At 43.9% G+C, this 24,769-nt stretch overlaps 3 protein-coding genes across 3 annotated transcripts; all 3 read right to left on the reverse strand.

Moving 5' to 3' along the window:
* Positions 1–6,805: 6,805 nt before the first annotated feature.
* Positions 6,806–10,478, reverse strand: zgc:153990 (uncharacterized protein LOC768125 homolog). The gene is made up of 4 exons (XM_062988759.1): positions 10,388–10,478; positions 9,049–9,227; positions 8,354–8,788; positions 6,806–8,022 (listed from the first exon to the last, which is right to left on the reverse strand). Exons 2-4 carry the CDS (start codon positions 9,179–9,181, stop codon positions 7,646–7,648), a joined length of 945 nt encoding a protein of 314 aa, XP_062844829.1. The 5' UTR covers positions 9,182–9,227; positions 10,388–10,478; the 3' UTR covers positions 6,806–7,645.
* A 1,515-nt stretch (positions 10,479–11,993) lies between these two features.
* On the reverse strand, positions 11,994–20,072 carry capns1a (calpain, small subunit 1 a). The gene is made up of 11 exons (XM_062988449.1): positions 20,002–20,072; positions 17,696–17,768; positions 17,220–17,256; positions 16,360–16,452; positions 14,552–14,609; positions 13,876–13,940; positions 13,416–13,484; positions 13,251–13,329; positions 13,011–13,127; positions 12,442–12,500; positions 11,994–12,354 (listed from the first exon to the last, which is right to left on the reverse strand). The coding sequence occupies exons 2-11, from the start codon at positions 17,740–17,742 to the stop codon at positions 12,328–12,330; spliced, it is 651 nt and encodes a 216-aa protein (XP_062844519.1). The 5' UTR covers positions 17,743–17,768; positions 20,002–20,072; the 3' UTR covers positions 11,994–12,327.
* Positions 20,073–20,870: 798 nt separating this feature from the next.
* On the reverse strand, positions 20,871–23,780 carry alkbh6 (alkB homolog 6). Its single transcript, XM_062988831.1, has 6 exons — positions 23,706–23,780; positions 23,561–23,629; positions 22,842–22,902; positions 22,605–22,756; positions 22,258–22,356; positions 20,871–21,859 (listed from the first exon to the last, which is right to left on the reverse strand). Exons 1-6 carry the CDS (start codon positions 23,757–23,759, stop codon positions 21,590–21,592), a joined length of 705 nt encoding a protein of 234 aa, XP_062844901.1. The 5' UTR covers positions 23,760–23,780; the 3' UTR covers positions 20,871–21,589.
* Between the last annotated feature and the right edge of the window lie 989 nt (positions 23,781–24,769).

Here is a 24,769-nt window from a genome sequence, read left to right on the forward strand (position 1 = left end):
GTAACCTAAGCTCCAAAAGCTTTTAATTTGTAGTAGACCTGTTTTTTACCTATCTATCTATATATCTGTCTATCCATCCATCCATATATATCTGTCTTTCTTTCTGTCTGTCTGTCTGTCTGTCAGTCTATCAGGATGTCATGTGCTGTAACCACTGAGATTCGAGTTCAAATCTCAGATGTCCTATTGACCCACTGGGCAGGTACAAAATGCTGAAAACAGACATTTTAAACTCCTCAGAATTCAGAAAACACAGATTAATAATGGAGGTACAAATGAGGTGCTTTTTATTTTGGAAGGGGGATTGAATGAGTGTGTGTGAGGAGGGGCGCAGATGATTATTAGCCTCAGACTTTTTCTGCTTTGTTATTATAATGAGTGAAGCGTGCCTCTGGAATCTGTTTTATAAAGAAACACACACACACACACACACACACACACACACACACACACAACGTCAGCCAGCAAAAGAGGGGTTGGTACTGAAAGACGTACAAAAGAAACATCAGTTCCTGTTTAATCAAAGACGTCTTCTGAGATCCAAAGACAGAATACAGAATAAAGCCCTCATTCATCTTAACATGCTTCATCCTGATCAGGGTGGCAGCACCCGGGTACACTGGGTACAAGGCAGGAACCCATCACAGGGCGCCAATAAAAAGTAGCCGATTTAGCAGTGAGGCTGTATGAGCTGTTAGCAGAGATTGCGATTGAGCCGGGTGTGTAAACTGTGAAGGCTGAGTGTTGGTTTGTGTGTGTAGAAGACGTTTCTGTAGTGTACTTCTTCTTCCAGTGTGTGTTTCTCTGTACAAATGCATAGACAAATTGAATGTATGGAAATGTAAAGTTATGCGTGTGTGTGTTTCTCTGTACATATACATATACACATTTTATGTATGGAAATGTAAAGTCATACATACAGTGTGTGTGTGTGTGTGTGTGTGTGTGTGTGTGTGTGTCTGTGTGTGTTTGTGTGTAGCAGATGGGTAGTGACTCTGATTTCTGGCCTGGATGGAGGAAGGGAGGTCTCTGGGGGGGTGACACAAGCGTGGCAGGAGCATGGGAAAGATAAACCTATGCTACACACACACACACACACACAAACACACACACACACACATGTATTACTTTACATTTCCATACATAAAATGTGTATATGCAAATGTACAGAGAAACACACACACACTACACACACACCCCATTCATCTTTTTATAAGTGTAACACAACTGCTAGATTCTGTCCCAAATGTGGGCAAGTGGGCAGTAGGACCAACATGTGGGAAACCAGCAATTATATATATTTACATATATTTATACATACACTGTTTATAGGATCTACATCGGATGCCCTTCCTGACACAATCCTCCTATTTTTATCAGGGCTGTTCAGCCACGCCAGGACATTAACCAATTATGTCCACAGAGATTCGAACCTTGGATTAGAAAGCTGGCCTGTTTTGGCAGCATGAAATATTAACACCAGTAAAAGTGCCTGATGTTCATTCATTTATTCATCATCTGTAACAGCTTCATCCTGATCATAATAACAGTGGGTCCAAAGCCACCCAGAAAATGGGCACAGGACAGGAAAACACCCTGGACCAGGTTACTCACTTAATTACTTACTTACTTGCACAAAGAGCAGCTTAGACTAGTCAACACACCTACTGGAATCCTGGCGAAACCTCAGCCAGGTTTAAATTGAATAAAACCCATGAGCGGTTTCCTGTCAGAAATGTCTAGAGCGTTTATGATCTCTGACAGGAGCACCACACACAAATCACTGTACATGTCCTCAAAAGCCATGACCTTTTTCATGACTCTACACACACACACACACACACACACACACAGTACGTCATGGCATCTGCTTCCTCTGCAGATCAGCTCCCCCAGGACATGGGTGCACACACACTCACACACTCCATCTGCCAGCCTGAGGGACGCATACAGGACCAGCCTCCTCTGGATGGTCTCACACACACACACACACACACACACACACACCAAACAGGAAAACACTGGCCACAGCAATTATGCACTTGCCAGATGCTCTTATTTAAATTACAACCATTCAAGAAACAGAGGAGTAGGGGCCTTGATTAAGGGCCCAATTGTAGCAGGATGGCGGTAATGGGGCTTAAACCTTCAACCTTCTGATTAATAGTACAATATTAGATTAATAGTTACCACTGGGTCACACAAAAAACAAGACTGGAATAGAGACCGGTCAGGGTTCCAGTCCATTGTAGAGCAGAGCATCACAGAACCATCCACTATCATAGTCACACACATCCAGGGGCAATTGGAGCCACCAATCCACCTTCTGCGTGTTTTTGAAGGTGGGAGAATTAAGCAAAACTCCACACAAACAGTGACCAGATGTAAGATTCAAACCCAGGTCTTTGGGATGTACATCACTGTGCGGCACCACATCGTCCTGCTTTATAAAACTTTTTCACATCAGTGCCATATTCTGCGATTTAAACTCTAAAATGATTTCTGTATTTATGTAGGGCTGAATCAACAGGGGCAACAGGCTCGCCCCTACACACACACACACACACACACACGCCTTGCCCCAGGGGGAAATGCTGACCCATAATCAAACCACTTAAGCATGAGGGCAGGGGCCACGCCACACCATGTGCTTACTCTGCATGTGTGTGTGTGTGTGTGTAATGAACTTACCACAGCAGCTGCACCGACTCCCAGGTGTGTGTGTGTGTGTGTGTGTGTGTGTGTGTGTGTTTCTGTAACCACACCACCCTCCTCAGAACTGAAACTACTCACAACCACTCTAACACAACATATGAAACGTATACAACTCCACTGATACACACGTCCAAGTCCTAAATTCAACACAGTGGACGGTGGACTGATGACCCGTCCAAAATTGTATTTATTTATTTATTTATTAGGATTGTAACGTCATGTTTTACACCATGCTTCCATTCATGACAGGAACGGTAGTTACTGCTCACACAAGATTCATCAGTTCAAGTTTTTGTATCTCCAGTTCATCTCACTTGCACGTCTTTGGACTGTAGGAGGAAACCCACACAGACATGGGGAGAACATGCAAACTCCACACAGAAAGGACCCGGACTGCTCCACCTGGGAATCGAACCCAGGACCTTCTTGCTGTGAGGCGACAGTGCTACCCACCGAGCCACTGTGCTGCCCCCAAAAGTGTTCCTGCCTTGTGCCAAGCGTTTCCTAGTAAAACAAAACCGGGAGCAACCCTGAATCCTGAGAAGGCTTTTCACAAGATTTTGAAGGATGTCTGTGGGAATTTGTGCCTGCTCCGCTAAAACATGACAGCATGTGTGTGGCTGGGCACTGATCGATCGATCAGTCGATGTTCCGGTTCATCCCAGAGCTGCTGAGTTATTATGCATGAATTCAAGAATTAGAAAGGGCCTTCTAATTCTTTTGTCCATACAGTGTAGGTGGCATGACGGTGGTGGTGCAGCTGGTCGTGTTGGTGCTGCCAAGGTTTGAACCCTGTCTCATACATCTGAGTCATGTTTTGTGCCATGCCAGTAGGTGGAGTGAGCAAAAGTTTGAGTGTACCTCCATCCCGCACCCAGTGACCCTGACCAGGATGCACCCAGCAGTAAACTCATCACAGAATCACAAAAGCAATAAACACAACCTGCTGCTGCTGCTGCTGTAAACCTTCACCGACTGTAATGAAGCGGTTGAAGAACACAGAGGACAGGAAGCCGCAGGGGTGTGTGGGTGCTTCGCCGAATCGGGGACGGGCCCCACGGCCAGGGCCGCACTCCTCCGGAGCGACAGATGTGAGATGAAAGAGAGAACGAGGGGCTAGAATAGAGGAGGTCAGGAGGTCGGCGAGGCACACGGCTCGGCCCAGTCCTACAGAGAGGAGAACGATCGATACTCGCCACGCCTCGCTTCTTCTCCTCCTAATCCCGCGCGCCATTGTCACTCCGACAGGTGACAGTTGGCCGGTCGCACCCAACAGACGTGCCGATCGAAAACACGCATGTGCACACACACACACACACACACTTACTGACCTCTCTGAATTAACCCTAAACGTTTAGCTTCTTTTACCAGGAGGAAGAAGGCCAGCTTTTATTTAAAGCGCATTCTTCTGACCATCTGAGGCTCATTTTTTCATTCATTGTCTGTTCTACCACTTTTGTCCTGGTCAGGGTCCCTGTGGGACTGATACACTCTTTAAAATCACAGGACACACACACACACACTCCAGTTGGCCTGACTGCACGTCTTTGGACTTGCAGAAGGAAACCCACACCCACACATACAGGGAGAACATGCAAACTTCACAAAGACAGAAGGGGAATCAAACACACAACCTTCTTGCTGTGAGAACACAGCACAACCCACTATGCCACTGTAATACTGTAACTCTGCTTAACTGTAATTCAGCACTGTGATGGACTGGTGACCTGTCCAAGGTGTGTCCTGCATTTCGCCCAGGGAATCGGACACACCGCAACCCTGACCAGGATACAGCGGTGGTTAAGCAGACAGTGAATGTATGAATGAATTGGAGGATTCAAAACAAGATAAAAATGTGGTCTTCTGGTTTGTAACTCGAGTGGCACAGTGGTCTCTTATAGGGTTCTTATCTCAGCTGTGCTATCGGCCAGTCGGGCGTCTACACAGACATGAATACCAAAGTTTGTGATGGACGAAGCCCTGCGATGACTTGGCGCCCTGTTCAGGGTTTCGGCCATGACCACGGAAACCCTGGACAGGGCGCCAAGTCATCGCAGGGCTTCCATGCCTTAGAAGTTGAACGTTACCAAGCAGAGGACACACACCAGGGCAAGAGTGTGTGTGTGTGTGTGTGTATGTGTGTGTGTGAGTGTGTGTGTTTTGTGCAGCACGGATGATGAATGGTGTATAAATTACAGACATGCAGACGTGGAATGAGACACAATACAGGAGCTGCACATTAGAGACAAGAGAACAGCTGCTCACACACACACACACACACACACACACACACACACACACACACACACACACACACACACACACACACACACACACACACACACACACACACACACACACACACACACACACACACACACACACACACACACACACACACACACACACACACACACACAGCCTCTGTGCTGCCCTATTCACCTCATTATGTATCCTAAATAAAGTCAGCCTGCCTGCACATATACTGTCACACACACACTTACTCACTCACACACACTCACACACACTCACACACACACACCACACACACACACACACTCAAACACACTCACACACACTCACACACACACGCCCCAGCAGCTGTTTAAGCTCTGTGAAGAACAATGATTTCAGACTAATATGACACCCCATCACCCACACATGCACACACAGAGTACATATTGAATTACACACACACACACAATTCATTCACTCAGCAGCACTGGGTGGAGCTTAATCCTATCAATCAGAAGGTTGTGGGTTTGAATCCTGGCTGTGCCACTGAGTCGCTCCTTCATTCACTTACTCGCTTCGATCAGCCGTTCCACCTGATGGAAGTTCTGGAAGGTGGGATGAAATACATTTCTAACATTTCTAGCAGTGTTTTATCCTGGTCAGGGTTGCAGAGAGTCCAGCTCCACCGGATAACACTGAGCAGAGGGTAGGAAAATTCTGGACAGTGCACTAATCTATCACATGGCTTTGGCCAGTAACACAGCCAAGCAAGACTGTGTAGACACCTAGCTGACGGATGGCACAGCTCAGCTGAGATTCGAACCCGAAACAGACCACTGAGAATGGTCCAACACCCATCACCTGGTCTGTGGAGGTCCATTTTCATTTATAGGCGTGTGTGCGTGTGTGTGTGTGTGCGGCTCTTCAGTGCTCTACTGCCATCTAGTGGACACTTGCTGTTCCAATCAATTTATTAATCTTACAAAACAGCTCAATCCTGGTCGGGGTCGAGGTGGGTCTGGTGCCTACCCCGGGAACACTGGCTGGAAGCTCCACAACCAGGGTAACATATGGTTGCCAATTCACCTTCTGGCATGTTTTTTTAAGGAAAGACCAGCATATCTTCTCCCCCTGTACCCAGTTTTACCCCAAATAGGTTTCTGAACCACAGCGACCGTGACCAGGATAAATGGTTAATGACCAAAAGTATGTGGACACCCTATTTAAAAACCATGCGCATTAGTATGGAATAACCCACCCCATGATTCTGATGATGCTTGTTATAGGACTTGTTCAGCCCAATTAGTCAAAAGATCACTTGTGAGGTCAGGCACTGATGAAACGAGAAGGCCCGGCTCGTAATCAGCGTTCCAATTCATCCCAGAGGCGCTCGGGAGGATTAAGCACGGGCTGTCTAGACCACATCAAACCTTTGTTTTTAAATCAGTGATTGTACATTTAGTGGTTGTTTTAATATAAGTGATCCCCGTACGTTATCTAAGGACCCGTGTTTATGTTCTATGTACATTTTTATTAACATCTGTGTCCTGGTCAGGGTCCCAGGCATTCTAGTCCCCTTTCCCAGGCAGGTCTGTATAGATGCCCTGCTGGCTGATAGCACTTCTAAGATTCGAAGCGTAATACACAGATGCACATTCCAACATAAGAGGCAATGTAAATAGGTAATCCACCTTCTGCACAGTTTTGGATGGTGTGAGAAACACACACACACACGTGCAGGAGCCACCCCAGTACCTGGATAATCAATTAATTAATCGATCGTTTATTTATTTATTCATTTATTATCATCAGAGCTGCAACTTGCAGCCAAAATGAAAAATTCACAACACGTGCATTCTAGAAACGAGCAGCAGAGACTTTATTTCACTTCCGGTTTATAAAATTTCGCTTATGTTCAGCTTCCCGGAGAAGAAAAGCACAATTTTTTTTAACAGACAGGAACCTGAATCAGCTCAAACCTTCTCAAAGGGCTTTTCATACATGAGGATACAAAGCCGGGCAGTGAGATCCGTTCAGGAGCTCCGCAAAGCGTCTGAGGAACAGAAAGTACCAGCTCACATTTTACAACAGAGAAAATAATAATAATGAAGTCCTCATGTCCATCTGTGGGGACACCGAGATGTCCGTACTGCTCCGTCTGGGAGGACCCTGTCGGTCCTTAGGTAGGCGCGGTTCGGGCAGTGGTAGTTCATTTGCACGTGAAGGAGTGAAGGGTGGGGGGTTGGGGGGGGCAACTGCTCAAACTGAGTTCTTCTGTAAATGTCCTGCGTGTGTGATGTGAAGCTACAGCCACAGACGGCTTTGGTGTTACGATTTTAATAACCAAATACAAAGTAAAAAAAGCAAAAGATAATGAGAATAATTACTGGCTGCTGTGATTCTCCAGACATGATTAATCGTGGCGTCCATCACAAAGGCCTGTTCTGATAATCGTCTGTACAATATATCACGATATTTAGCGACCGTGAGCGCATCACATGATCATATTCAGCATTTCTGGGCAGCGTCTGTGCTCCAAAATAAATTCTCTTTACTGGAACACGTCCTTCATGGTAAGGAAGGCATCATTCCCATAATTCCATTCACTCAATTAAAAAAGTATGTGACTGAACGTTGAGCTCAAGGTTCAGGCAGGTAGTGTATAAACAGTCTGCACATCCCGCGCCGTCCCTCCCTAAAGCAGCGGCGGCTTCCCGTTCACCCTCTCGTGCAGCAGCGTGAGCGCCCCGGATGCGAAATCTCTCAGCACGTGCACCGTCTCCCTCTGCAGCCGCAGCGACTCGCGGGCGAACTCCTGCTGCGTCTCGGCCAGCTGCTGCACCGACTCGGCCAGCAGCTCCAGCGAGCGCGACACCGTGCCCAGCAGGGCGTTGGTCATGTGCTGCTCCTGCACGCTCAGGCTGGCGCTCTGTGCCAGCTGCTCGCGGGCGCCGTCCCTTTCCGCCGCCGCGTTTCCTGGAGCCACGTCCTCCTCCGCGCAGGAGTTGTTCGCCGGCGACGAGAGGGCGTCGTGCTGATCGTCGTCCGAGTCCAGCGGGGCCAAGTCTGCGTCTGAAAGGATCAGTACACGATTATTCACAGCTTTATCGTGACCGGGGTCACAGTGGGTCAGGTGCCACTACCTGTCAGATCTAAACTCGTCAAGTCCCGCCCTAATGGACCTCACAAATCACACATCAATTGATTTTATATACCTGTTAAAAATGGGCGCGAGTAAAAAACCCTGAAATCAATAATTAGAAAGGGTGTCCACATACTTTTGGCCATATCGTTTACAACTTCACATAAACGCCTAACTTAGCTTCAAATGTGTCCTGTATCAATCTACATGATCTAGGGGCCTCCTGTGGGGCCCGGCAGGACACCTTGAGCAGTTCCTCACCTGCAGTGGTCGAACCGTCACATTTCATACTCAGACTGCCCGTGGCTGCCGATGGCGGCGGCACCGTCCTCGTCTCGCTCCCAGATCTGGGCGAGCCCTGAACCGCCACGTCTCCGCCCTCCTCTGCGCCGGCTCCGTCCTGATCCTCGCTCCTGCTGCGCTTGCGCGAGCTCTGCGCCGCCTCCAGCAGCTTCTTGTCCAGGTTCAGGATGGAGCCGACGATGGTCTCGGCCTGCGTGAGATCGGACGAGTACGGCTGCGGGGCGCCGGAGTGCAGGGCCGCGACCTTGCGCTTGGTGTCGCATTCGAGGTCGGACCACTTCTTGATGACCTCGCCCACCTCGCGGTCGCATTCGCCGATCTCGTTGATGGACTGCGTGATCTCGGTCCACTTCCGCCTCTTCACGTCACTGGGAACGCCAGAGTTGAACTTACCTAAACACACACACACACACACACACACACACACACACACACACACACACACACACACACACACACACACACACACACACACACACAAGAGTGAAACTCTCTCGTATTCACACTACTTCTACATGAATACAAAGTGCCCCACTTGCAGCTCTAACAGCCTCGACTCTCTTGGGAACGCTTTCCACAAGATTTTGGACTTTGTCTGTGGACATTTGTGCCCATTAGTCAAAAAACTGACTTAACATGGAGCCCAAACTCACCTACGACGACGTGCCTGTTCTTCTTGACCTCGTCCAGCAGGATGTGCACTTCACTGAAGGAGAAGTTGGCTTTGCGCTTTTTTAAGCGGACTCCGTTATCCGAACTGACCTGGAGTGGAAACGGCGATGACATCTTTACCCTGCCGGCGTGTCACCCCTGCACCTTTCGTGTCAGCAACCTAAACAAACATGAAGAAAATACTTTACATTCATGACGTATCACTCGCTGTCATAAACAAATATAATCTGTTTCTTAAATATGATGCAGTACAAGGAAGAATCCCAGAGCTGGACTATACATATAGACTTTTACTGGACTGTAGAATTTTTTGGCTGTTTTACACCCTCCCCCCTGTTGTCCCACTGTTATTCCCAATCCCCTGATTGTACCACCACCATGATTCAAGAAAAGAGAGACACGCTATGCTTCTCGGTGGTTCCCCCACCACCCAGGCGCTTCGAGCAACCAGCAGAGGTCGTGTTTGCAGCAGCAGTGAAGAAACAACGAGCAACAATTCAACCTCCCGCAGACACAGCCCGGTCGATAGCACCACTGAGAGTCTAACTCGAGAGCTTCAGGTGTCTGGCTGGTGTATTTTTAACAAACACACCACGGTATGTAGATATCCTGTAGGTTGTATACATTTCAACCGCAAGCATTTCCTAAACAGCGCCACCTATCTCATCCACAGAAAACAAGTTTTGTGTAACATACCCTGCTGGGATGAACTTTGAATAACATTAACAGGGCTAGAAAGTAAAGGGAGTAAAGTTTAGGGAATAGGAGGTAGGGAGTAGTGTTTAGGGAGCAGGAGTAGGGTGTAGGAAACATGGTATAAAGTGTACAGACTTGTGTGTTAGGAAACAAACAGTGAGATGTAAAGAACAGGGTGTAAAGTGTATAAAACAGGGATTAGTGTGTAGTAGACTAGTGTAGAAGGGTGTAGGAGACGCATTTTGGACGCGGTTAGTGAGGATCAGTGTTATTGGAACACAGCCTCGCTCACCCCGGCGAGCCTACAGCGCCATCACACAGCAACAAGCTACATAAAATAAGCTCTCTAAAACACACAATGACCGCACATAAACACCCCACACGTCAATATTTAGTTAGATATATTATTAGGATGGGTATTACTGTCACAATAAATCACATTTAGAACGATATTTAAAAAATACGCGCGAAACACACACAGGTTGGCTGAACGTTAACAATAGCTACACACTAGCTAGCTAGAAGCCTGATACATCCTCAGTACAGTTTATAACGAATTCACACAACTACCGGTACACACGACTGCACACAACCATCACACACATCACACGGTGCTATAATTACCTCCAAATACCGGATTTATAACGATTAATTCTCCGTTTTTGCTCAGAAATCCAGAAAGTTCGTGCAGCAGCGCCGCACCGCGCAAACTCAGTATCCGCCTCCGGGCTGCAGTTCCTAAATTTGACCACAATGAGCGAGCAGTGGCGCTGTTGAGCATAAACTCTGTACATAGCCTACATGTAGCATAGCTACGGAGCCACATGAGCTGATTAGCAGTATAAATAATTAACATTTACATACATTTATGTATTATTTATAACTTTTAACAATTAAAAATAACGCGAGGTAAAAATAAATCAATATCCATAAAGACATAGGGTTATTTTCAAACCAATGTACTGATTACTGATGGCCTTGCCATAGGTAAACCCAGACCCTCAGGATCCATACGTAAAGAAAATCAAATACATTAAAATAAAGGCTTATCCAAACCTAAAGAAAGGGTCACTGTTTTGGGAATGCGGCCTTACTGAGCCGGAAAAGAGGGTCAGTGCTATCGGTTGGTTGAGGGTTCAAAGCCAGGCTGGCATGTAACTGCCCACCCAGCGCTTTGACCACAAGAATAGCTAGGTAAATACTGATTCATCACTTTATTATGTATCTGGTACGTACATGAATTTTGTGGGTATACATTTACTGACTGTAGCCCACATCCAAGCACAGGACCCACATTGCCAAGATGATGTCTGAGCAAAAGACCGTTCTCAGCTCTGCAATGACACCAACATGGTAATAACATGGTAATGTGTTGTTCCAGTATGAGTGTATCAGGTGCAGCAGTGTTGTTGGGATTTTTAAATTCTTTATTATGGACGCATTCTGGTACTGGCCGTAGGTGGACAGTTAGAGACTAAAGCTCTGTGTCCTCATCTTCCTCTTGTTTATTATCAGTGGATTCTTTCTGATCACAGGACATTTTTGGCTTAATGTTTTTCGTTTCCAGCATTGGCATTAAGGTGTTTTGAAATCCCACCAACACTACTGCACCTGCTGCACTCACACCAGAACAACACTACCATGTCATTACCGTGCTACCCACGATCCGCCACTCACACATCATCCGGTCATTAATGAATGCATGTTCATGATGGGTGTACCTAATAAAGTGCTCGAAGCATGTATATACAATGTATGGCCAAAAGTATTTGGACACCTGATCATGAGCTCGATGGATGTCCCATTGTGTGACCACCATGTGATCCTTTCAGCTAGAACAACACCCGCTTCTCTGGGGATTCTGACCAGATTGTGAAGTTTGTCTGTTGGAATTTGTGCACCATTTAATCAAAAGATGACAGTCGATGTTCTGGTTCATTCCAAAGCTGTTGAGTGGTGCTGAGGTCAGGGGTCTGTGCAGGACACTGGAGTGTCTTTAAACAGAGATTTTCTTCATGTCTTTATATAGTTATAGGAAAGGGCCTTCCCTAAACTGTTGATGCAAAGTTTAATTATTGGAGGCATATGGTTTCCTGTATACAAGTGATTTATTACACGTTAGCAACTGTTGTGGCTGAAACACATGAATTAAAATAAAATATAAGGGGTGTCCCAATACTTTAGTCCAGAGAATGAAGAAGCTAAGTGTACACACACACACGATCACAACTTGTTTAGTTTTGCATAGATTTTATTTCATATAAAATTTAATGGTTCAGTCTCGTCCCGCAGTGCTTCACTGCACTGTTAGCTTCATGCGCTTGCAAAGTTAATGATGTCCTAGAGTCACGCTCTACATACTGCGTGTGTGTATATATTTATATAAAATCCACACTTCTGCCCAAAATAATTCATTAAAATCAATCCAGCTAATGTAAAAAGCGTCAGTAACAAAGTGAGTGAATCATGTGGAGCATGTTGTTTTGGGTTAGCGCTGTAGTGTGCGGCTAAATAAATGACGTTAGATTATCAGCGCTGATCTGCCTGGTGTCACGGCGAGAAGCTCAGGAGTACATGGTCAGCTGCAGCCACTGCGGGTCAAGAAGAAATACAGATATAAAAAAATAAAGCTTAAAATGAGTCAGAATATCAACAGAAGGTTGTTTTTGTAATCCCACCTCCTTGATGTTGACTTTAATGGTGCCGTTGCCGTCTTTATCCAGCGTCTTGAAGGCACCTGAGATGAGAGAGACAGACTCGTTTAATTAAAATACGGAAACGCACAACATCTCATGTTCTAACCTGTTCATTTAATTTAATTTAAATAAATAAATGAATGAGATGCTTTTACTGTCATTAAAATATTAAAGGTCTAAAAGTATAAAAAGTATATACAAATATATATATTTAATACAACAATGGCACTGGAGTTGATTTTCATCCACGGCTTTATCCTGGTCAGAGTCAAAGCGGGTTCGGTCCCCCTAAAAAATACTGGGCACAAGGCAGGAACACCCCACACAGGAGGCCAATTCATCGCAGTGTTTCGGCCACCACCCTCCCTTTTCCAGGAAATAACCAATTATGACTGTGTAGATGCCCGACCGGCTGACAGATTTAGCGTAATAGAGAACAATGAATTGTAGGAGGTAAATGTTGTGAATAATTCATTAACATCAAGAGCTGCGAGAACATCCTGCAGTTCCATCTTCTTTAGCACGAGGCCGAATTCGGAGGAGATACTCACGGCACATGGCGTCCAGGCGCACCAGGCAGCCGATGTAGTTGTCGAAGTCCATGTTGCCGCTCTCGTCGCTGTATCTACGGATGATCAGCTGGATGAGCTGGTCGTTCAGGGGGAAGCCTGTCGGGGAAGACGTATAGTCAAGTAAACGCTAAGCACAGCCAATCATGTCTGTGTATGTGTCCCACCGGCTGATAGCACTGCTGAAAGCACAATACATCAGGCTAAATATATGAGCTTTACCTGCAGCTTCGAAAGCATTGGATAATTCTTTTGCTCCAATCATTCCAGATTGATCTGCATCAAACTTCTTATAGATACCCTGCACACACACACACACACACACACTGCTGTATGAACACACAACCCATGCTCTGGTACGGAGCGCAGTGGAAGAGCGGAACTCACCTGCCATTTCTTGATGTTGTTCCAGAGGTATTTGAACTCCTCAAAGCCCAGTTTCCCTGTGCTGTCACTCTGCAGGTCAGGGTTAAGGTCAGACTCACGGCATAAACACGTACCTCCCACTATGCAAATATACACGGTATAAAGCGCTAGCCCATCACCGCTTTGATGGTTTAAATCCTAGGCGGTGCTAGTGACCTGAGCGCGCCCGATCGGGCATGGATGGAGTGGATTACACTGCCGCGGTACGACTGAGACCAGTGCAAACTGGTTCATAGTGACACAGCTCTCGGTTCTCCTTTGCCAGCACGGGGGTGGTACAAGCGGCAAGAGAACTGCAACAGGGTAAATTAGACTTTTTTATTAAACCTGTAATCACCCAGCTGATTTGAGGTCGCTAAGTATCAATAACCGCTCGCTTAGCTACTGGTTTAAAAACCTCATCACATTAGGTGAAGGATACGTCCATCACGGCCACCATGCTCCTGCACGACTCGACAGTGAAGCCATCGGTCTTCAGATCGCAGCCTGAAAACAGAGAGCAAGCAGACACGCGCCCATCATCAGTCAATGCACAAGTACACTAAACGGTCAAAAGTACAGTATTCGGACACCCGACCAGGAGCTTGTCGGACATCCTGTTTCAAAAACAAACTGTATTAAAAGGGAATGACGTTTGTGTGATCTTTTCAGCTACATAACAACAGACGCTCTTCTGAGAAGGCGTCTTACAAGACTTTGAAGTATGTCTGTGGGAATTCGTGACCCCTTTAGTCAAAATATGACAGCATTTGTATGATTCTGATGTTGATGTTCCAGTTCCTTCCAGAGTTGTTGAGTGGGGCTCGGTCAGGTTGATATTTAGATAATTCAATAATTAGAAGGCGTGTGAATACTTTAATACACATAGTGTATCAGCGAACACACAAAGCACCTCTGAACTCATCATAGGCTAATGATTATTTACATGCTGAAGGCACTTAGGACATTTTATACTTTATACTTTAGCACTTGCATGATAATACGTTCTTTTAATGGAAGACAATCCCACAATTCTGTTCTCCAACACAATCAAGGTCCCGTCATATTTTCATCATCACTAGACAGACGATTATTTCAGGACGAACATTAAGACTCACGTTTGGAGATGATTTTGTTGAGGATGTTCATCAGCTCGCCGGGACTCACTTCCATGTCCTGTAACACCAACGTTCACATTTAGGGGTTGCCAGGTTAACTTTTTTCTACTGTGTGTGTGCGCAAATATATATATAATTATATATATATATATATATATATATATATATATATATACAGTGTATCACAAAAGTGAGTACACTCCTCACATTTCTGCAAATATTTTATTATATCTTTTCATGGGACAACACTATAGAAATAAAACTTGGATATAACTTAGAGCAGTCAGTGTACAACTTGTATAGCAGTGTAGATTTACTGTCTTCTGAAAATAACTCAACACACAGCCATTAATGTCTAAATAGCTGCAACATAAGTGAGTACACCCCACAGTGAACATGTCCAAATTGTGCCCAAAGTGTCATTATTTTGTGTGACCACCATTATTATCCAGCACTGCCTTAACCTTCCTGGGCATGGAATTCACCAGAGCTGCACAGGTTGCTACTGGAATCCTCTTCCACTCCTCCATGATGACATCACGGAGCTGGTGGATGTTAGACACCTTGAACTCCTCCACCTTCCACTTGAGGATGCGCCACAGGTGCTTAATTGGGTTTAGTCCATCACCTTTACCTTCAGCTTCCTCAGCAAGGCAGTTGTCATCTTGGAGGTTGTGTTTGGGGTCGTTATCCTGTTGGAAAACTGCCATGAGGCCCAGTTTTCGAAGGGAGGGGATCATGCTCTGTTTCAGAATGTCACAGAACATGTTGGAATTCATGTTTCCCTCAATGAACTGCAGCTCCCCAGTGCCAGCAACACTCATGCAGCCCAAGACCATGATGCTACCACCACCATGCTTGACTGTAGGCAAGATACAGTTGTCTTGGTACTTCTCACCAGGGCGCCGCCACACATGCTGGACACCATCTGAGCCAAACAAGTTTATCTTGGTCTCGTCAGACCACAGGGCATTCCAGTAATCCATGTTCTTGGACTGCTTGTCTTCAGCAAACTGTTTGCGGGCTTTCTTGTGCGTCAGCTTCCTTCTGGGATGACGACCATGCAGACCGAGTTGATGCAGTGTGCGGCGTATGGTCTGAGCACTGACAGGCTGACCTCCCACGTCTTCAACCTCTGCAGCGATGCTGGCAGCACTCATGTGTCTATTTTTTAAAGCCAACCTCTGGATATGACGCCGAACACGTGGACTCAACTTCTTTGGTCGACCCTGGCGAAGCCTGTTCCGAGTGGAACCTGTCCTGGAAAACCGCTGTATGACCTTGGCCACCATGCTGTAGCTCAGTTTCAGGGTGTTAGCAATCTTCTTATAGCCCAGGCCATCTTTGTGGAGAGCAACAATTCTATTTCTCACATCCTCAGAGAGTTCTTTGCCATGAGGTGCCATGTTGAATATCCAGTGGCCAGTATGAGAGAATTGTACCCAAAACACCAAATTTAACAGCCCTGCTCCCCATTTACACCTGGGACCTTGACACATGACACCAGGGAGGGACAACGACACATTTGGGCACAATTTGTACATGTTCACTGTGGGGTGTACTCACTTATGTTGCCAGCTATTTAGACATTAATGGCTGTGTGTTGAGTTGTTTTCAGTAGACAGTAAATCTACACTGCTATACAAGCTGTACACTGACTACTCTAAGTTATATCCAAGTTTCATGTCTATAGTGTTGTCCCATGAAAAGATATAATGAAATATTTGCAGAAATGTGAGGGGTGTACTCACTTTTGTGATACACTGTATATGTGTGTGTGTGTGTGTGTGTGTGTGTGTAAGACTCACATCTCCAGCGAGCTGCTGAAACACTTTACGGAACTGCCGCTCCTCGTCGTTCTCGTTAGCCTGGACGTACGCCAGCGGTCTGCGAGGAGGAGGCTAGACCGAGAAATCACACACGTCTGTAATGTCAGCATCGAACTAGTGCTAACTACTGACCACGCCCCATCTTCCCTGTTTCTACATCGTAACACAGATCTACCAAAGCTGGTTAGCATATGTGGGCTACAAATCTGTGAGCTTCCAGACTATTAATGCTCAGACAGATTGAACTCAGCTCCTCTGTGTTTCCTGACTCGGTAGCTTAAACGTAAGGAGTCAAAAACGACGATAGTTCAGCCCTCTATTAAGTTCTGTCATGTTTCTGATTGTCATGCTGTGCTTCGTGTTTCCTGTCTGCATGTGTCTTACTATATAAGTATACTGTATTATTATTATTATTATTTAGTTAGGCAGGTCTGATAACAAAGAATGTATATGGTGAGCTCTCTGGAGAACTATAGTTAGCTGATCTATTGTCTGGATGACGGTGTATAAAAGACTTTTGTTTGATGTGGACAGAATCGGATTACTGTGTGTAGAACGAAGCTCTTTGAAGACGACCCCGCGTTTCTTTTCAACCGTCCCCACCCAAACCAGTAACTTATCCTCCTGCTACCAGGTTCTAGTCACACCAATCGCATTACTGAGCTGATTATCCAACATTATACCAAACTGATGGATTGAAAATGTGGTGTAGGTTGGAACTGAACCGTCCTGTACGCTTCCTGTTAAGGTTGGTAACGTTCCTTAATAAGCACAGACGTACACAACATTTCGACAACTGTTATGCAATAATGGCACAAAAGTAAGAAGGTGATACTTACAGGCTCGGAGGGCACGAACTGGCCGGGATCGATGTTGCTGTGGGAGGATGAGATGGGACGCTGTTTAGACAGGCAAAATAGCACGACCTTTTCTGGCTCCTTATGGTCACTTGTCTTATTAAACTGATAACTTATTTTCAAGAGAGATTCATTTAGCTGGTTTGTTTTATGTCAAAAACAGGATACATCTCTACCCTCATCCACTACTTCGGCTGTGTCCCAGATCCAATACAACTGTAATAAATTGTACTTTAAATCAATGTGCTACTGATTCACAATGTAGTAATAATTTTATTTAATCTTATTGTATCCGGGCTTTGGACCTGCACTGGCTAGACTTTAGACAGTAAATCCTCTGTCCCAATACTTACACACAGCAAGTAATGCAGGCATAAACACTATTACATAAGAGGCTACAGTTCAAAAGGGAATCCCACAGGAATGTATGCTTCAGCAATCAAACACTCAACACCCACCTGACGACATCAATGATCCCTCCAATCAGCTTTTTAGCCAGAAACATGGTCACTGCTGATGAGTCGGTTCAGCCTAGAAAGGAACATAAAAGATCAGAGAAATAAGACCCGAATTTCTTCTCAATGGAAACTAACAATTGTTCCTCCCAAGCGTGTTTTTCCTCTTTAGTTTTTATTTCTTTTTTCATGTTTTACCAGCCAGTTCTACACCGTCCTTTAGACACAGTCAATCACGTCTGTATGTGTGTACCGACCGGCTGATAACACCGGTGTGGATCCTATGGATTCGAATCCTGAACCCCAGCTGTAGTGGGCTAGCGTAATTTTAGTGCTGAGTCACCTGAGCGCCTTCAAACACGTTAATCTACCTAATGGTCTGTAGGCTGCATCATCAGCAGTGTGTGGGTGTGCAGCGCAGCGCAACACACACACACACACACACACACACACACACACACACACACACACACACACACACACACACACACACACACACACAGTGAACTAGCTGAAAATAGAAATAATAACAAAAAAAACACTAACCAGTTCAGCTGCAGCAAAGGTATTTCAGCTGAAACACTGATATATACATGAAAGCATTTTTATTTACGCTAATATTAGTTTCCAGAAAATGAGCTTTGTAGAATTCTGCCCAACCTTTCAGCACTTCCTTAAGTTCATAAGGAATTGTGCACAATTACCAGCATGTGAATTTGGGCTTGGACCCTGAGAATCATTCCACCTGTCTGTAAATATTATAATAAAATCAGGTGGTAAACTGGTCTCATACACTGGGTTCTACACTGGGTACATTGTTCTGAGTGTGGTGGGCGTCACTGAGCATCAGTGCTTTCATTATTCCACACTGTAGCAAATAAATAAAAAAAATACATGGGATGTTGAAATACAAAAGTTCCAGTTGCTCCGTTAAAACTGAATTATGGAAGAAACGAATGGCTTTGTGATTTATCTGGGGGGGACAGACATCTCAGCCTAGTGTCTAATTCATACCAAAGATAGTTTTAGTTAGTTTGGGTTTTGTTGTGGTTCGTGGGTAACAATTGACCATCCTGAGAAACTTCCTCTCAGAGTTAGGGTGGTAGTTTAGGTTTTCTTCCCACCTGTTCCATGTGATCTGTATAAATGGTTCCAAGCTTACATTAAACACTGATTTTCCACTGTAGTACTTAAATTTCAGCTCGAAGTGTGATGTGTTACTGCCTTTGGATTGTTGTTGTATTGATGTTTTTAAAAATTTTCTTCCTCTTTTTAATGTATCCACTGATTCTAACAACAAAATTTTTTTTTAACTTTGTGAAGTACATTTCATACAGATAATGTATTAAAAAACAAAATTAAACATATAAACATTAAGTACTGTGTTTACTACTTTAATAATGTATGTGATAAAGCTGATAAATAAATAATACAACACAAAACCACAACGGCCTTTAAAGAAGAGGACTCAAATTACAAATACATTATCACTAGAAGCATAGTGCACTTCATCGAGTACAAAACGCGTTCATTTTGTATTGTGTGTAGTGCACTTGCAAAGGACACAAGGAGGAAATTGGGATACGGCGACCAGGCTCGCCAAGCCTGCAGGGCTGGTTTCAGTGTTGACCGAGGACACACCTAACTACAGCATCCACCCAGCGCATTATTTCCATTCCAAAATGACTAATCTAACTGTCGACTAGTGACAATAATCTTTTTTTTTTTTTTTAGTATTTAGTATCGCGGGTATGAGAGGAATTTATGGCTGGAGAAACCTAAAGCTTTGTTTTGTTTTGCTATCCTGCCAAATTTACCATTATCAGTCGGCCTTTCCGGATCAAACTATAAAAGTATTGTCAGCTAGAATAGACATTTTATTTTAATATCTAATGTGGCTTGAAGTGTCGGAGTATTCACAACAGTTGAATTTTATGAAGTCTGTCTACTTCGCTGCACTGTTTTATTTACTTGGTTGCTTATTTTATTCCCTACCCGTTTTTCTTCCACCACAAATCCCGCCCTTTAAGCTGCGATTGGTTTCACGCTTGATCAAGACAGAAAAGTAGCCAATTGTGAAGCAGAACGACCATGGATGTGGCCAATCCGATCTTAGAAAAAGAGAACATTCAGAATGCGGGTAGGAAAAAAACCGGAGGTTATTTTGCTGTAAAGATTCGGAATTCTGTCCACACTAGTCAATACAAACTACATTTCGCAGCTCTACACACATTACAAAGAGGTTTCGAGTCTGAAACGTGTTCAACTTAATCTAAAATGTTTATTAATAATAAAGTAAACGTACTCACCAAAGAAGAACAGCTGCTTCTGCTGAGAGTGACAGACTGACTGGCTACAGATTCTTCACACCCAATTACAGTCATTGGTTACACCCATATGTGGCGTGGGCGGGGCTATGACGTTAATATTTACTATATTGATTAATAATCAAGATATTTATTAATTTATTTTCACTAAGTGATTAATCCTGGCCAGTTTGTACCCAACTGCAGAAATGCAGAATACTGACCCAATCTGTCAAAGCTCATCTTACACAGTCACTTATTCACACCCAGGACCAATTCTGAGCAGCTACTCCACCTTTCGCATGTTTTGGGAGGTGAAAGGAAATCCACAGGAAGCACAAACATAAATAATTGCCACAGAGACAGTGACCACAGCTCAGAATTAGTTTTTTCCACACGTTTCTGTGCGGCATCCACACATCAACTCAGCAAAATATAAAAGATCACAGAGTATTAGCATTTGTTTTTGAAATGGGATGTTCAAGAAGCTCAAGGTCAGGTGTCCAAATACTTTTGGCCATATAAAGAGGTACCACTGGACCCAAAAATTGAAATGAATAAAATTGTCATGGGCTATGGTGGGCAGATTGGCTTTCTTACAATAATAATAACAATAATAAAACAATAGAAAGAGCAATAATAATTTAGTATTAATATAATAATAGTAATACTACTACTGCTACTAATAAAATAGCATAATATAATAATAACACAACATATAATAACATAAAAATAATAATAACAACATAATAACAATATAATAACAACTAAAGAATATGTAAGGATAAGTATTAATAAAACTACTACCACTACTACATAATAATATAATAATAATAATAATAATAATAATAATAACAGAGAAACCCCAGACATAGTTTACAGAATGATCTTTATTAGATCTTTATTGTACCAGCGTCTCTCTGCAGTGTTTACAGAAATGCTGCTGGATCTTCGTGGTGGTAACATGATCACTTCAGACTGAGAGAGATTATTTGCATAAACAAACGATCAGCACAGAGCCGCCCGCGACAGTCGAATACATTCTACCCAGCGGAGGTGAAGCTTGTTGATCCGGATTTAAACGGATGATGAAGCAGATGATCAGGTTTTACAGTGCTGCAGAGCTTTATTCTAACCACTTTATCCCGATCAGGGGTGCGGTGGGACCGGAGCAATGTGGAGGAAGTAAATGCCCATTGTTTGAACAGAGGAGGGTGCATTCCAGAACACATACTGAGTTCTAAATAACTTATTTGGTTGTGTCCTAATTAAGCACACTATTTTAGTAAAAATTATGAATCTATTTTAATTGTAAATTATTTTGTTCAATTTTGAATACAAGTCTTTGTGGAAACGAGCACCTTTTAGCCTCTGGAATTAGCCAGGTTCACCTGACCAGCTGCACTTGTGGGTTTACCCCCAAAAATCCAAGTTTAGAGACAATCCCGCCCTTCTCCAATGTGTCTGACTAAACTCCACCCGTCTTCCTTCACATGCCTTTCTGATTCTGCCCCTCCCGGTATGTGTCACCTCCGGGCGTCACCTCCTGGCTCTTCAATTGTGCCACTTCCTGTTGGCTGTTACGAGCGGGTCACTTTCTGGCTAGCAGCAGGCTGGCACGGCAGACCTTGGGCACATGACGGATGGTCAGGGACACTCGGGTGCCGCGGGTTAGTGTCTTGCCCACCTGCCCCCCTGCCAGCGACAGATTTACCACACGCTCGGTCAGCGTATCCACGCCGCTGCCCCTGATGCCGTGTAGGTACCGCTCGTACATCTCACCCTGCAGGATCAAGAGGCTGCGTTGCCGTAGTAACAACGACAGCAAGTACCGACTCTCTTCCGTCTGCGGAACCTCAGTCTACAAGAAACAGAAAAAAGAGACATCGAATTATTCTGCTCTTTTTGGTATTTTGTATATTCTGACTTAATTTGTAAATTCTATTTTCATTTTTATGTTTTAATTTTTTATCCAATACAATCCTTGTACACTGGCGACTCCTGCTGCTTGCACGCCACCATCACTGGTCTCTGTTTTACACCAGGCAGTGGTGGATTCGTTTACCACTCATGCCTTAACAATCCACTAGCAGTCACTGTTCAGCAACAAGAGATCCGTCTTTTCTTTTTTTCAGACGATTAATTGTGTCCACTGAGTATCAGACAATTCTGCACTGCTTATTTTTTTGTTCATTTATTTGTAATCAGTTGCACCTTATCATAGCACCACACTTGCAGGCTTGGCTGTGAGCACTTTACCTGGGTCTGGCTGACAGGTCTGTAGAAGTCCAGCAGTGTGTGGGAACCCAGAGTGATGGTGGTTACTGTGGGGTAATACAGCGGCCCATCCTCATGAGGCTAAAACACAAAGACAAAGTAGCCAAGGCATTAACCGAGACTGGCTGATAGCACAAGATTTAATCCCAGCTTTCTTGGAAAACCAAACATTTGGAGAAGATTTAGGGGTCACGTATTTAAGGGTTGCCACACAGATCATTCTAATCTCCATACCGTTTTTGGCATACCGTTTTTGACACAACCCTCCTTAAGAACAGCTTTCAGTATTTTACAGATCAATTTACAGATAAACAACCTGGTTTCCATACCATAATCCCCTCCTCTGGTTTATACTCGTTCACCAGTACATGGTTGGCACTTTTCCCAGCAAATGCACCCAGTGCGGATATCTTCTCTGTGTAGGTCAGCAGCCAATCAGGAAGCTTTTCTGAAATCATTCCCTTCGGATGGGGCAGTCCACCTGACAAAAATAGAAATGCCTCATTATCTCACAAAACAACTGTAACAAATAACATCCTGTGCAGCTACGATGGCAAGGAACAGACCCCAATTCTGAAGTCTCCTTCCAGACAGCTGAGTCCATTTGGGTTTGGGGGTTCTGTAGACCTGATTAACACACAATCACACAGATCAGAGGGTGTAGCACATAGCACTAAGTATATAGGTTTTGTTTTGCAAGACACTACATCTGTGATTCTTACAATCTGAACTCAAGCAAGTGCAGCCGACCATAAAAATTTTGCTGATTTACCCCCCCTCCACAACAGCCTTTAAGCCCATTGCAAGGTACCGTTCACAGTAACCTGTTCCTTGGTGGTTCCTTTTATATATGACCATCAGGACAAGTTTCCTCTCAGTATAAGGTGACAAGGTTTTCTTTCAGACCCTGGTCACCCAAAGTTTAATGTACTTTTTTAAAAATGTGTGCAGTAAAACATCTATTTATATGGGCACAGAGAAGTCGCCAAATGTAAGCTGTAGTTGCTTAAAAGGAATTAGGAGGCCATGCTACTACAGACACTATCAAATTATAATCTTTTAATAATCTTAGTTGCTGTGTGTATATTTCTGATGCAGAAAATTTAAACAAGCAATAAACACGAGAACTGAAATTCATTAAACTTTTAACTGCAGCTTTAAGGCAAACGAACAAAGTGAACTTCAAACATCTAACATGTATTGCTGATGGACCACAACTTGAATTGAGATGTTTTTGTCTAATTGAACATTTAATATGATAAAAGTATATTATTGTAGACTGTACCTGCTGTAACAGATGCTCCTCTTCTGTCTCTGATATATAATCTGGAATGTAGTAAACCGTAGGAGGAGCCTGTTTCACCAACATAATACAAGATTAACTCATATTCGTTTTAAAATCAGGGTTAAACTTTACATTTGGTACTTACATCTTTTACAATAAACTGCTCTAAGTCTTCAGTAATCTTGCAGGGGTTTGTCATGATCTCTGTACACACTATAAACACACTACAATGCTAAACGACAAGTGCCCGAATCCCAAATGTCATCTACTGTGTATCAAAGTCAACTAGAAAGGCTGTATATATGTGAGCTAATCTAGTGCACTTAAATAGGAAGCAATGGGTAATTTGGGATGGATCCAAAAGTACAGCGACATCCTCTCAACTAAAGACAAATATAAAATAATAGGCGCCAAGCAGACTTTAAATATACATTATTTACGTTTAAAATACACTATACATGTTATAAATGAAATATATACATTTATTGGTAGATGTAATTGTTCATTTAAAAGCGCTTATTTCTTCTATGAAGTCAGCTCACAAACTGTGCACACATCGCCGCCTATTGGCAATAAATTTTAAATGACTTTAAGTTTGTAATGAAACACTCTATGATTTTAAAATTATGATTTTAATACTTTGATCCTCCAGTTTGAATTACAGAGTTTTATAATAACCTGTAATTTTATACATTTAAACCAAAACTAATCAGCCGAATCTCATAGTTATATTCGGTGCTTGTTTTAAAACTAGTTTGTTCCACTATAGCGCCACCCTCAGGTTTGGAGTACACGTGTGTTTTCTACAGTGAGGGCGCTGTTGTTTACGATTTAAAAGTGATTCCTGATCCCGGTCAAGGTCGTGGTGGTCCAAAAGCTGGTTCTGCTAGTTTCCATTCGAGTTTTACCCAGTTATTTTCTCCCTAAAGCAACCAATCAGCATGTCAGTAGGTGAATTGGCTACTTTAAATTGTGTCACTCCTTGTGATCTTCCATCTGGTGCCCACCGTTCTCCAAATAGTCTCTGGACTCACTGCCAGACAGACCTGGATTCAGTTTATGGAACATTATTGAATATATGTACGTAGGTTTGGTGTAGTTTGTGATGTGATGTGATGCTGTAGCTTCTTTTTCAGTGTTTGAGGGGTAAAAGAAGATGAAGGTTTGAACCCGATCATTGGTAGACCATGGTAGCGCCTCGAATTTATC

The sequence above is a fragment of the Trichomycterus rosablanca genome, chromosome 26 (genome assembly GCF_030014385.1).
Source record: "Trichomycterus rosablanca isolate fTriRos1 chromosome 26, fTriRos1.hap1, whole genome shotgun sequence".
In the NCBI taxonomy this organism is placed as follows: Eukaryota; Metazoa; Chordata; class Actinopteri; order Siluriformes; family Trichomycteridae; genus Trichomycterus; species Trichomycterus rosablanca.